Source organism: Anguilla rostrata, chromosome 10 (assembly GCF_018555375.3).
Source record: "Anguilla rostrata isolate EN2019 chromosome 10, ASM1855537v3, whole genome shotgun sequence".
NCBI classification, from domain to species: domain Eukaryota; kingdom Metazoa; phylum Chordata; class Actinopteri; order Anguilliformes; family Anguillidae; genus Anguilla; species Anguilla rostrata.
The window spans coordinates 18,257,988-18,270,869 of NC_057942.1; the positions used below are offsets into that span (position 1 = coordinate 18,257,988).

Below are 12,882 nucleotides of genomic sequence, written 5' to 3' on the forward strand. Positions count from 1 at the left end.
CATTTTAATTTGTTTCTCAATTACTATTAGATCAGAGAGGGAGAACAGAGTGTGTGCAGTTTGTCCTACTGACATCCAGGTGGTGCTCTTGTTTTCTTTTGTTAAGCAGACAAAAATATAAAGTGATTTCAGTTAATAAAATGACTGGAAAATCATATTCTTACTACAGAAAACATTTCCACAAAAAACAAATTTTTAGATGTTTCAGCTCATTGGAAAATATTTAGTATTCAATTATAACTCATCAGGGATATTCATGTTACATGTTCATATTACATTACAAGCAAAATTATATTACATAATTTGACATTTAAAAATAAACAACTGGAAGAGATTAAATGGTAAATGGACTGCGCTTTTATCCAAAGTGCTTTACAATTGATGCCTCTCATTCACCCATTCACACACACACACACACACACAAACGCACACACACACACACACACCACACACACACACACACACACACACACATACACCAATGATGAAAGGTTGGCATGCAAGGTACCAATCAACTCATTGGGAGCAATTAGGGGTTAGGTGTCTTGCTCAGGGACACTTCGACACGCCCAGGGTGGGGGATCGAACCGGCAACCCTCTGACTGCCAGACAACCGCTCTTATCTCCTGAGCTATGCTGCCCATGATTATAGTATCGCACATGGAATTTACTGCATTTCATATTCATGAAAACTATATTGATATTTCTACATAATAATCCATCAGTTCATTATCTATACCCGCTTATCCTGGGCAGGGTCGTGGGGGTGCTGGAACCCACCCCAGTGTGCATTGGGTGAGAGGCAGGAATACACCCTGGACAGGCTGCCAATCTATCACAGGGCACACACCATTCACTTACATTCATACCTATGGGCTATTTAGTCTCTCCAATTAACCTACCTGCATGTCTTTGGACTGTGAGAGGAAACTGGAGTACCCGGAGGAAATCCACGCGAACACAGGAAGAACACTCCACACAGAAAGGCCCAGTCTGGATTCGAACCCAGGACCTTTAATTTTAATAAATATTATTACAGTTATAATTATAAATGTGATTAATGCCAGCCTTGATGCTATAACTTCAAAGTGGAATTCAAAGTAAGTAGTAATCATCATGACAGATTCAGGCACACTTTTAATGAAAATAATATGTACACAAAATATTGAAAAGTATGTCAGGCTGGGTCAATGGGCTTTTTGGTGTTAAGAACCAATTTTTTCCCCCACATTATATAAATGTACTGTGTTCAGGATGCACTTTCTGAATGTCAAATTTGATGCTGACGATAACGCACATATTATTGCCTTTTACTCTTTGAGCTTTAGAGGGCGCTCTGAACTTGAACACTTCTAAATTGTACAATGGGTCCTCACAGAGGCCTGCTGTGAACGATGAACGATTGACCGTCGTTATAACAATTTCTAAACGCTTAATACATATTACCTAAATGAACAGGTCATGTAATGTTACAAATGAACACTAGTCTTCTTTCACTTTACTTTTGTATTTTGTTATAACTATTTAAACATTCCAGTGTGTCGCCATTGTTTTCCAAGGGGAGACAGACAAAACCCATGTAGAAAAAAAAAAGTTTCAAATGAGTTTAAAATGACCCACCAATTTAACGAATCAGGTTGATAGTATTGCCTGTGAAGTGTCTTAGTTGCTGAACAGTGTTTCGGCTATATAACGCACCTGTTGCCTCAGATAAAAAAAACAAACAAAAAAAAAAACATTCAACTATAACTGTTTTCCTAATACGAATGCGCACAAGAATATTGGGTTATGCATTAAATATGTTGCTACAAGGAACTTAGCTTAATGTAAACTGAAATGAGTTCTGATACAGTTCATAGTATTAGGTAATTTATTGGGGGAAATGATGAAGCCTGGTGTGAAAAAGGGTAATGCTTTCTAATGGATGCTTCATTAGCGTGGTTATTGTCTTTGAGTTATTAAAGATTCTATAAATAACTTTGGTCTTGACTGTGGTCCGAGCGCTGCACGCGCGCCCTGTTCAACAGTACATGCGTTTCCTGTTGGCACGCTCCCCGGCCTATTTGCCCAAGACAAACTGCAGCGTTCGCCCCGGTGGGAGTGGTAAAAGTAGCTTTCCCTGAAACAGTCAAGTCAGTTGCACTAAAGTTAGTGCGTTCACATAAAACTTTGTTGTGTGTGGGTTTGAGGGACAGCGCCGCGGGAAGACCACTGTAAATTGTAAGTTGCATTATTTTGTAGTGTATGAGACTTAGATAAATCATTTAGTTAATCAAGAGCTATGTCATGCTTGCAAGCTACATAACAAAATACTTAACATTATTTTGGTTGGTATTGAAGTATGGTATGGAAGTTAAACAACTGCAGTAATTGCAAGGAATATTATAACCATTGTCGAGTGAGTTTAATAGTTGTTATCATTTGTAAACTTTTTGTGTATTCTTACGAATGCCTCCAAATTATATTATTATTAGGTCTATTTTGTGTTTTTATTACCCTAAAGGCGGATATTTAACTTACTAGGGGCTACACGTTGAAATAAGTTGGAATAGGCCATCATTATCAATTAACGTTAGTCTACATTTTATAGTTTCTCTCTCAGCTATAGCCATAGCCTATATTTCCAAATTCTTTCTTAGATTGGGGAAATACCGATGACTCCTGATTTTCATTGAATTGTTAGCCAGGTGAAGACAAGAAAAAACCCACTGAGATCAGATCTCATTTTAATAGCATTTGGCGAATACGAAGCTTTATAGCTATACAACTACGAGGAGAACTGAAAAAAGTAACGTTAAACTGTGAAAGCGTCCTCCGGACTGTGCTGCTTTACTGTGAGCTACATTATAAGCTTGGCTGCAGTATTTATGCGGTAACATTGGCTTCGATTTAATACACTTACATTTAAACCGTATAGTTTTTTTCTGAAACTTACACTGAGTTTCATTATTTTTCTTGAAGTCTGTGTGCTTGTGATCACATTCATAATTGACTGTAGCTGTGTAATATGTGATAATTCACAATGCACGGTTGTTTTTATAAAGTATTGTGGACGGCAAAGAGTGCTAATTCTGTGACGTCCGCAACATGTGCTCTAAACAGTGGCCGCATTGTTTTTCCTAATGTGTCAAAAAGTTAAACCAGCCAGGCTACACAACGGCGCGAGTGCTTAAATAAAGCGCGCGCGTAGAGTAGGTGTGCTTTATTTAAAATAATTCGCATTCGAGCTTTTGGTTACTTCCCCTCAAATATATATCTTTACGAATAATAATAATAATAATAATAATAATAATAATAATGGCTGTGCACACCAGCGGTTCCTTAACTCAGTCTTGACACCTCGTCCCTCCCCCACCCCCATGTATTTGAATTTGAACAAGATGTGATTTTTTCCTCAAGTAGGTGCTTTTCATGGGATTATTTACCCTCTTATCCTAAAATAACACAATAAGCGCAATATGAACATGGAAATTTTATTTTTCATGGCATGCATAGCTATTTCTGACATAATGTAGTTTAACTGGGTAAATAATCCCTGTAAATGTGAAAAATTTATTATTACAATTCTGGGATTGCAATTATAGTTGGAACAAAAACCATCATATACGGGGGCCCCAGGGCCGAGATTGGGAACAACTAGTGTAAGCTATAATCTTTTTTTGCACTTTAGATGGTGTCTGATATGTTGACTGATGTTAATTAGTCAGATATATGATGCGTGGTAAAACTTCCATGTGCACAGTGCAACTGGTTTTCTGAAATATATATAATTTTTGTTTTGCATTTTATTGCATTTTAGACTAAAGTATAGGGACATATATATGCCAAATTTATGTTTGTCATTATTTGCATTTTTTATGTTAAACATACATATTAGGGTCATAAAGCACAAACACATTTTGAGTTTGCCTTTCAGTCAGTTTAACTTCCTAACCCACAGGACACATGCTAACCGCAACACTACCATGTTGCAGTTGAAGACACCAGACTTGCTACAGTACAGTTGATCTGACATTCTTTGCGAGTGTTGAGTGCCTTCCACTGATACAGCAGTCTTTTGGAATGATTTTACAGAATCAAGTCTCATTAAAGTTCACATTAATTCTGTGCTTTGATGGAAATTGTACACAGTGGACCAGCAAAATGTTGAAATATCTGCGTATCTTGATGTCCTTAAGGCAAATACATTTAATGTGGACACATTGACCGATGGGTATGATCATCCAAAGAACACGGTGAAAGAACAGCAATGTGTGGGAACACATGTGCCAGCTTAAAAATTTGTAAACTGAGCAGTGCAGAAAAGAGAACTGATGTATAATTTTAAAAATATTCACAGACTAAGCATGAAACAGTATTCATGATGTTTTTGTTGCTGATGTGCAGAAAGCAGTCAATGTGTGAATGTGTGTTGCATTTTGAAAAGTCACACCTCCAAGTGCAGGATGTATGATTAGCACTCTGCTGATCCCTATCTGACTGCGCCATTAACACCTGCCTCCCAACCCCCCCCCCCCCCCCCTTTATGTCATATGGGTGGCTGTGACTCACAGTGATCACATTTGTATACAGCGGAGCTCCTGGAACCCCCCCTCCCCCAAAGAGCTGTTCTGTTCTGTACCCCAAGATGGAGATTGCTGCTGCACTATTACTGCTGCTGGTCAACGTGGTGACTGCAGGTGAGTACATGTTGATGGTCGTGTGTGAGTGTGTGTCTGTACCTCTCTTGACTTCCTTTAGTGTTTCAATGGGGCCAAAGCATGACCGCTTTACATCAGAATCACAGCTGATTTTTCATTTGTGGCCAAGCACATAAATGTGGGCTGACATTTTTGTCCTATTTTTATAATGTTGTTATTCTTCTGAAATGTTATTTCAAGTATTTTATTTCTATGCATTTTAGATTTTATAATAGGTATATTTAAAAATATTTTATAATGATGCCTGAATGCTATCTACCCTTATGAAAAAATCACACGTGAAATCTCAATTTCACATGTGAATTTAACATTTTCAAATATGATTGAAAAGAAAATGTTCTCATGCAAAAAGGAAATGTCATGTGAACTGGATATTTTACATGTTTATTATGTTATTAAAACAGGTCACATTGAGTCATTTACATCTTCGCATTTTGACATCACTTTTTGAAATGTGAAAAACACGTTTACATGTGAAAAAACATAACTTGAAATCGTGTAGGTTATCTTTTTCCACTCTCATTTTATAAGTGGGATTATTTTTATAGTTGACATGCACTCTTTGCATGTTGGGTGTTCATGTGGTTTTTGAACACATCTGGTTTATTCATAAGGGTATTGCAGTTTAGCTAATTCAGAGCATTATATGAGGCATTTAACAGACTGTTTAATCCACTGCTAATTGTACTGCTTGCATTTTTTTCAAACAAAGCTGGATATTTACTGAAGCAATTTAGCCTAAGCATTTTAATATAAAATTAACCAATGACTTCTATACTGCCAAACTTTGAAATATATGCAAATGATAACTTTGAAAGTGATTGCCAATATATGCCAATATGAATCATTTCTTGATTAAAATTTTTACTCACAGTACTGTATTATGACAGAGTGTGCCTCCATTTTGTATCTGTAAGCTTCAGTCAAAGCAAACCCCTGGTTAGTGGGATCTCATTAAAACATGTTTTTTTGCTATTGGCTTACTGAACATTACAAATCATTCTCAGTGACCCCAAAAATGGTTTGGTCTTGTTCTGGCTGGTTTTTGTATTATATTATCCCCTGTAGTATTATTTGGATATACTGCTGTGATGGCCCATTTTTTTAAATATCTGATGATATTTCCTATTTTTTTAATTGATAAACAATTGTTTCTGTTTAAAGATTGCATTTTTACATCAGCGATAACAAGGAACTTGGAAAGGTGGAATTACACTAGGTAGTACTGCTGATTAAGTGCATATTGTTAAGCAGTCAGTTTGTACCTCTCACTGTAGGCTACAAGATCCCACAAACAGGATTGTGCATATAAAGATATGTATCATGAATAAAAGAAAACTGAAATGGGATTAAGCAAATGGTTCCCAGCGTCAATCCTGGGGACTCCCAGTGTCTGCTGGTTTTCAGACCAATTAGAGTAGCAAGTTCCCAGAATTTTAACAAGCTGCAAATTTTTCTTAATTAGGTGCTTTTCATGTCTAGAGGAATTATTTACCCTTTTCAGCCACATTATGTCAGAAACAGCTAAGCATTCCATGAAGAATAACAGTCTCATTTTCACATTGTGCGTATTATGATACATTACACGCAACTGCATAAAAAAGAGGCAGTAGGTGTTCTGGCAGTAATGAACGGAGAGAACGGATGAATGAACGGGTTTCTTTACCAAAGATTTTGCGTCAGCTGCTTCTTGCACAGGTACAGCAGCTCATCAGAGTCAGTAAATCAGATAATCTGACCTTCTGCCATCCATAAAGTCAGATTACTTAGCAGGTGTGACAGACCTATTCGTGTGGTAATGGGAACCAGCCCTAGCGAATGATCTGTTCGATACCCGGGCGTCCGCAGGGCCTGCCGGCATTGCCAGGGTGCTGCCGTCAGTGAGGGTGAGGGGATGAGGGGATGAGATGGTGAACAGTGAGAGGGTCAGACAGGGGTCCGCACCTCTGCTCATTGGGTCAGGTTTCTGGCCTTCACGCAAAGACAGAACCACAGCTAAGAAAGAGACAAAAGACTATGGAATGGAGCTTGTTTGGGGTGGCAGAGACCTCATGCCCTTAGGAATTGTGATGGGGCAGTTATGTAAGAATCCGATAAATGAGGGCAAGAGAAACAGAAGAGAGAAAGGGAGAGGGAGATAAAGAGAGCGAGTGTTCTTACATCTGGCTGGCTGTGGTCTTCATAGGCAAAGTGTGGTATAAATCTTGAGACAGAGAGAGAGAAAGAGAGAGAGATGCTTTAATAACACACCGGATAACTCCTGTCATGCTAATACATGTCCTTGAACCTTGGCAGGGGTTTGGAGAGTGATTTAAGCATTCGGTTAAAGGGAGAGAGAGAAAGAAGGAATGAGTCTGGGGTGGGTGACAGAAAGAGAGAGAGAGTGAGAGAGAGGGAGCAGAGGGAGGGCAGAGGAGGAACAAAAATGGGAAAACAATAAAAAAAAGGCTTTGTTCAACGCAGAGTCCGCAGTCTAAATAAACCACTTCCCTGTACTGCTCTGTTGACGGAGGGCCCGGGTGCCACGGAGACCTACCGACGCGACCACCAGTCGCCCCTGGAGACCGATGTCTATCTCTGGCCCGCAATCAACCCTCCACGCTCTATTTCCATCTTTGTACATTTTCTTGACGGCCAGGCGACAGGCCCCTCCCCCCTTCACGCGACGCACGCTATCTGGCATGCAGGACTCTCATGAATATGGGACTTTTATTTTTTCAAATAAGCACTTTGTAGTTCTCTTCATCAGACGGCAGGAATTGCATGCCAAGCCTAAAGATTCGCGTTGTAGACGGGGAGCCGTACCGCAGCTAGCGGTCGGCTTGTTTGATGTCACACTGGCGACGGAGCATCCTTTCGACTCGCGCGTAAAGGGTCAGCCTGCGACCTGACTGGTGCTCCATCTTCAATGCAACAGAGTGCTGGATTTTAAACACCATGGGTCGGCTGCAAAAAACATGAATTCTGATAACCCTTTAAGGGCCCTTTAAAGGCCAGTACAGATCAAAGATGCGAGATGAGAGTTTTAGAATGTTTCAGAAGGAAATCTTATCAGTATGAACCCAGTTTTAGAATGTCTGCCGTCGGTGGCTGGCGTCTGCAAAATTAACATGTCAGAAAGATACATTTTATTTTGTCATTTCTGTACTAGTGATTTGGTTGGTACTAGTTAACTTTCTAGGAATGCTGTTATTTGTAGCTAGTTAGGTAGCTACAAAGAAAGTTGTTACTTGTAATGTTAGCGCTGCTGGCAATATAACCTTAGCTAAAAAGATTAATGGCACTCAAGAATAATAATACACAGATATGCATGTGGAATTGTTGTTATAGAAGTAGCAATTATTTCGTTTTTGCACCGATTTGGTGTGGGCTGACTAAGTTTAGATTGTCTTTAACACACACATTCTGGGATTTTTTGGACTCATCGTCAGTCTGGTCTCGTCTTGCATCTTTGGTCTGGGCTGGGCTTTAGATCACAAAACTGTGATTAGAATGTTGTTAAATTAACATTTTAATGCTGATGTAACAATGAAGCAATGGAGTTCTAGAACACCGACTTTGAATTTTGAAAAAAAAAACCTTTCCAAAAAACTTACTCCTCAAATAGTTAAAGTGACAAAGGTGTCGAGCAGACGGCTGGCAAGCTTTTTCTGAAGGGAACTTCGCTGGGGCTCAGGGAGAGAGGGATGGGTATGTTAAGCACAGTCTCTCTTAGCTTCTTCCCCAGCCTGCAGTGACATTGCTGTGTTCTCCAAACCCCACTGCGGCACTGAGCCCGACAGCACATTAAGATGGATGTGCGTTGAGAGAGAGAGGACGGCGTGCCGCCACGCACCGGCTCCTCCCCTGCGGGTCCACACTTCCTTCTCCCTTGAAGGCAGCGAGATTCATGACAGTCACCCCCCCACCCCCACCCCCCAGGAGGTGTAAGCAGTTACTAACAACCCCACCCCCGTACACTAACCTCAGACATGCAGCATTATCTGTGGGCAGGCTGCTCATTCCCCTACCTTTTGGCGATGATCAAAGCGGCCGGTGTGGAGAGGATGCGACCGTTTCTCTGGAGGGGGTCAGAGGTCGAGGGACACCTCGGGCTTCTGCAGAACGATGATAAGAGCTTGTTTGCCTTCCTGCAGACGGCCAGGAAAACGGCCGGGACAATAGGTGCGCCGAGCCGAGGTCCTGCACTCCCCGCCCTGACCCTCCACCATGAATACAAGCAGCTAATCCGCCCTCCCCCACAATTTCAGTGTCCTGTGCATCTTGAAGTTCACGCCGCAGATGTGCTCTTCAGACCCATCTCTCCTGACCGTTATTCCTCACCGTGAGCCAGCACTGATGGCCACTTACTGCCCTGACACAGCTCTGAGTCATCACCTCACACTGCTGTGTCATTCCCAGTGTGCTTAGGGACGCACCGCGGTGACCTGGGCAGTGAAAGACGGCGTTAGCACCAATTCCCTATTCAGAAAGGTCTCGCCGGCTGATTTTAAAAGGCCATGGCTACCGTCAGCGACAGATTGAAGACAATACTGGGGAAATGCCTGTGAAATGCATTGCGCTGCGTCAGGAACAGCTACGCGTGCCGGGAACGCGCAAAACAGGACGTTTAACCCTGCCTTGTTTGAAGAGTCACTTCTGTAATGAGGAGAATGATCTGCCCTCCTGGTTCTGGTCCCTGCTGGGCGTGGTGTGCTGAGTACTTTGGTCCTCGGGCTGAGGGGTTCGGCCTTGTTTACATCCCTCTGGTCACGCCAAGGCCCCTGCCAGAAGCTGGCGTCACCAGCGTTCCGTCTAAACACGGCATTTCCTGTTACCCTCGCAGACGGGAAGTAGCGGAGCAGGCCAGGGCACTGTGCTGACAGACAAAGCCAGCTGTCTCACAGACAGGGGACACGTGGGTTTCCCAGCATGCACTGCTACACTGGGCCCTGGGAATTCCCAGTCTGAGCACCTCACATGACAGCTAAGCCCTGTTGGTATTATAGTCTTCTGTTTTCTAACCCACTTTGTACTTGGCAAGAGAGAGAGAGTGAGAGAGAGAGAGAGAGAGAGAGAGAGAGAGAGAGAGTGTACAGACACACAATCAGCCAATGTTTCTGTCAACCCAAGTTTTTGCATGTTTCCATTGTGGTTTCACTAGTGATGGACTAGCGCAGACCATCTCTCGTAGAACCATGATCACAGATCCCGCCCCCCTATCTCTCACAGAACCATGATCACAGATCCCACCCCCTGTCTCACAGAACCATGAGCACAGATAGCGTAACTTTCATAGAACCATGAGCCGTGAGCACTATCTTACACAGATCCTGGAGCTGAACAGCTGGCCTAGGCAGACAGCTGGCCTGCATTTCCTCAGGAAAGACTCTGTAAAACTGGGGAGTTCTTAGGCTTGTGTTTATATTTACTTTTACTAGCCACCAGCAGGATGCTGCCCAGATGGTAAAGAAAAGATTCTTAACAGAGTCTGATATACGTTATTGTTCCTTCTGTTTGGTTTCATCAGTCACTGAATGTGCATATATACAGGCACACATACTCACACACCCGAACATGCTTGCATACGTAATCACACACACCCACACACACAAAAACATGCGTGCACACACCTGCATGCACAAGCCTATGCACACTCATACGCAAATGTGAGCATTCCAAGCAGTTGTTATTTACACAAACTGCTTAGCTTCTAATTTCATAAAAATGAAATTTTATATGCCTCTGTGGTAGTACATATGTTACAACACATTGCAACACATGCAAACTTGCAGTCCCAGAGTGAGGGTTTTCAGATGTCGGTGGGACTGACCTCTCCCCTCCTGCCCTCTCCTCTCTCTTCTGGAAGAATCTCCATTCTGTGAACCCATGGAGGTTGTGGGCAGGAGGAGCGCGTGGATCAGCGTGGAGCGGAACATGGGACCTGGCTGCTGGTCCAGATTTCTCTCTAACCAGAGCAGAGAAGTGCACATCTTAAACCTGCAGAACCCTGGGGTGAGTCTGTCAACAGGGCATCTGTCAATCAAGCCATCAATCAATCCAATAGGTAGCTCATTTCATACTAGCTCACCAACACAGAGGTGAGTCCATCAATTAATTCATCAAGAAGTAATAATGCTAAATAATAATAATAATGCGTACTGCAATAATGTGAGATTAATTCAATTCCTGTGAATGCATACTCTAATAATGTGAGATTAGTCTGATTCCTGTGAGCGTGTAATACACTAATGTGAGATTAGTCTGATTCCTGTGAGCGTGTAATACACAACTGTGAGATTAGTCTGATTCCTGTGAGCGTGTAATACACTACAGTGAGATTAGTCTGATACCTGTGAGCGTGTAATACACTACAGTGAGATTAGTCTGATTCTTGTGAGTGCGTGTAATACACTAATGTGAGATTAGTCTGATTCCTGTGAGCGTGTAATACACTACTGTGAGATTAGTCTGATTCTTGTGAGCGTGTAATACACTAATGTGAGATTAGTCTGATTCCTGTGAGTGTGTGTACTACTGTGAGATTGTCGGTGGGAATGTCACATGTTGTTTTCGGAGGAAAGCTCAATGACAGCTGTGATAGAGAAGAAAGTCCGATCGCAGCCAGATGAGTTGTGGAGGTTCAGTTTGGGGCTAATAATAAGGTGCAGGGTGAGGAAATAAAGCGACATCCAATGGGGATTCACTTGGCATTTTCTCAATCACAGTAGGCTAGCCGTAGCCAATGATGCTTAAAGGGAGGAGTTACTGCAGCAAGCGTGACTGGCTATGAGCCGCAGCATTGCAATGTGGTGTTTTCACCCCAGACCACATTTTAAAAATGTTTTTTCAGCAGAGCTCAGTCAGGCTGCATTAATCACTGTCGACAAGGGTCAACGACAGTGTGCTCAGATACAGTATGTCCGTTATCGTCTTTTAGAGGTTCTTCCCACACAGTCCACAAGCAGGATGATGGAAACGATAATTAGCCGCGCGACTTAGAGCTGACTCGAGCTAAGCATGGTGGGTCAGGCTTCCCTGTTTTGACTTTTTAAAACAAAAAAGTGTTTTGTTTTATCTTGGGGGAATTGGACGTGCCATAAATGTTAAACATACAAGAAGGAATAAAGACCTTGAGTACAAAAACAACAGACAGCTGGAATGAAAAGGGAGCTCCATTTTGAATTGTGCTTCCACACTGCTTGAATTATGCCTCGATTGATGATTACACAAAACCTAATGTAAACTCATGAAGTCTGTGTTCTCTTCTGCCTGCTATCGGTGCGTAACTCAAAACCACAGCATTAGTTTGAATTTATTTATTTATTTATTTTTGCATGCTCTAGGTCTTTGTTCCAGTGCTTTTGTGGGCCATTTGTTTTTCCTCCCAGAGCTTAGAAAGTGCAGTTTTTTTTGTTGAAAGAGCAATGATGTTGAAAACAGGAAATGGAAAAAGCACAGGCATGACAGTAGCAGGCCTTGCATTAGCCGCTCGCTAATGTTTGCGCAATACATCCCGCTGTTTTTTTTTATTTTTAAAAGTACATTCAACTGCTGCATATCCAGGGTGTGCTGTGGGGATGTTCCTAGGGGTATGAGTGCATGATGGATTCGACTCAGTTTCATGCACATATACATGTAGGAAATATGTGAGTGAAATGTCCCTGAGCTTCCCTGGGTCATTCAGTCACTGGACATGTGAGCCAGCTTGTCTGTTAAACAACACTGGACACACAACTAGTCCTGTGTGTTAAGCAGGCGCTGGTCAGTGGAGCAGCATTGCGTGTTAAACAGTAGACAGACGTGCAGGGTCATGTTAAACAGGCGCTGATCAGGCTAGCAGGGTTGTGTGCTTTTACCGACACTGGACAGAGTAACAGGCTTTTGTGCTCATCAGTGGACAGACGAGCAGGGCTGTGTTTTACACAGCAGCCAGACGAGCTGGTTTGTGTTTTAAACAGCATACAGACGAGCAGGCTTGTGCTTTAAACAGCATAGAGACGAGCAATGTTGTGTTTTAAACAACATACAGACGAGCAGTGTTGTGTTTTAGACAGCATTCAGAGGAGCAGGTTTGTCTTTTAAACAGCTTACAGACAAGGAGGGTTGTGTTTTAAACAGCATGCAGATGAGCAGGTTGTGCTTTAAACAGCAGATAGAGGAGCAAGATTGTATGTTTAACAGCAGAGACAGAGACAGAGAG

The 12,882-nt window shown here is 42.1% G+C and overlaps 1 protein-coding gene across 2 annotated transcripts in view; it reads left to right on the forward strand.

Moving 5' to 3' along the window:
• Positions 1–2,097: 2,097 nt before the first annotated feature.
• Positions 2,098–12,882, forward strand: part of LOC135265191 (endoglin-like) — a 40,433-nt gene continuing 29,648 nt past the window's right edge. The window contains exons 1-3 of one of the 2 annotated variants that reach the window (XM_064354585.1): positions 2,098–2,220; positions 4,554–4,679; positions 10,549–10,694. In XM_064354585.1, the coding sequence (XP_064210655.1) occupies positions 4,628–4,679; positions 10,549–10,694 (198 nt within the window). In that variant the 5' untranslated portion in view covers positions 2,098–2,220; positions 4,554–4,627. The remainder of the gene's footprint in view (positions 2,221–4,553; positions 4,680–10,548; positions 10,695–12,882) is intronic. The other variant, XM_064354586.1, reaches the window with a different exon arrangement.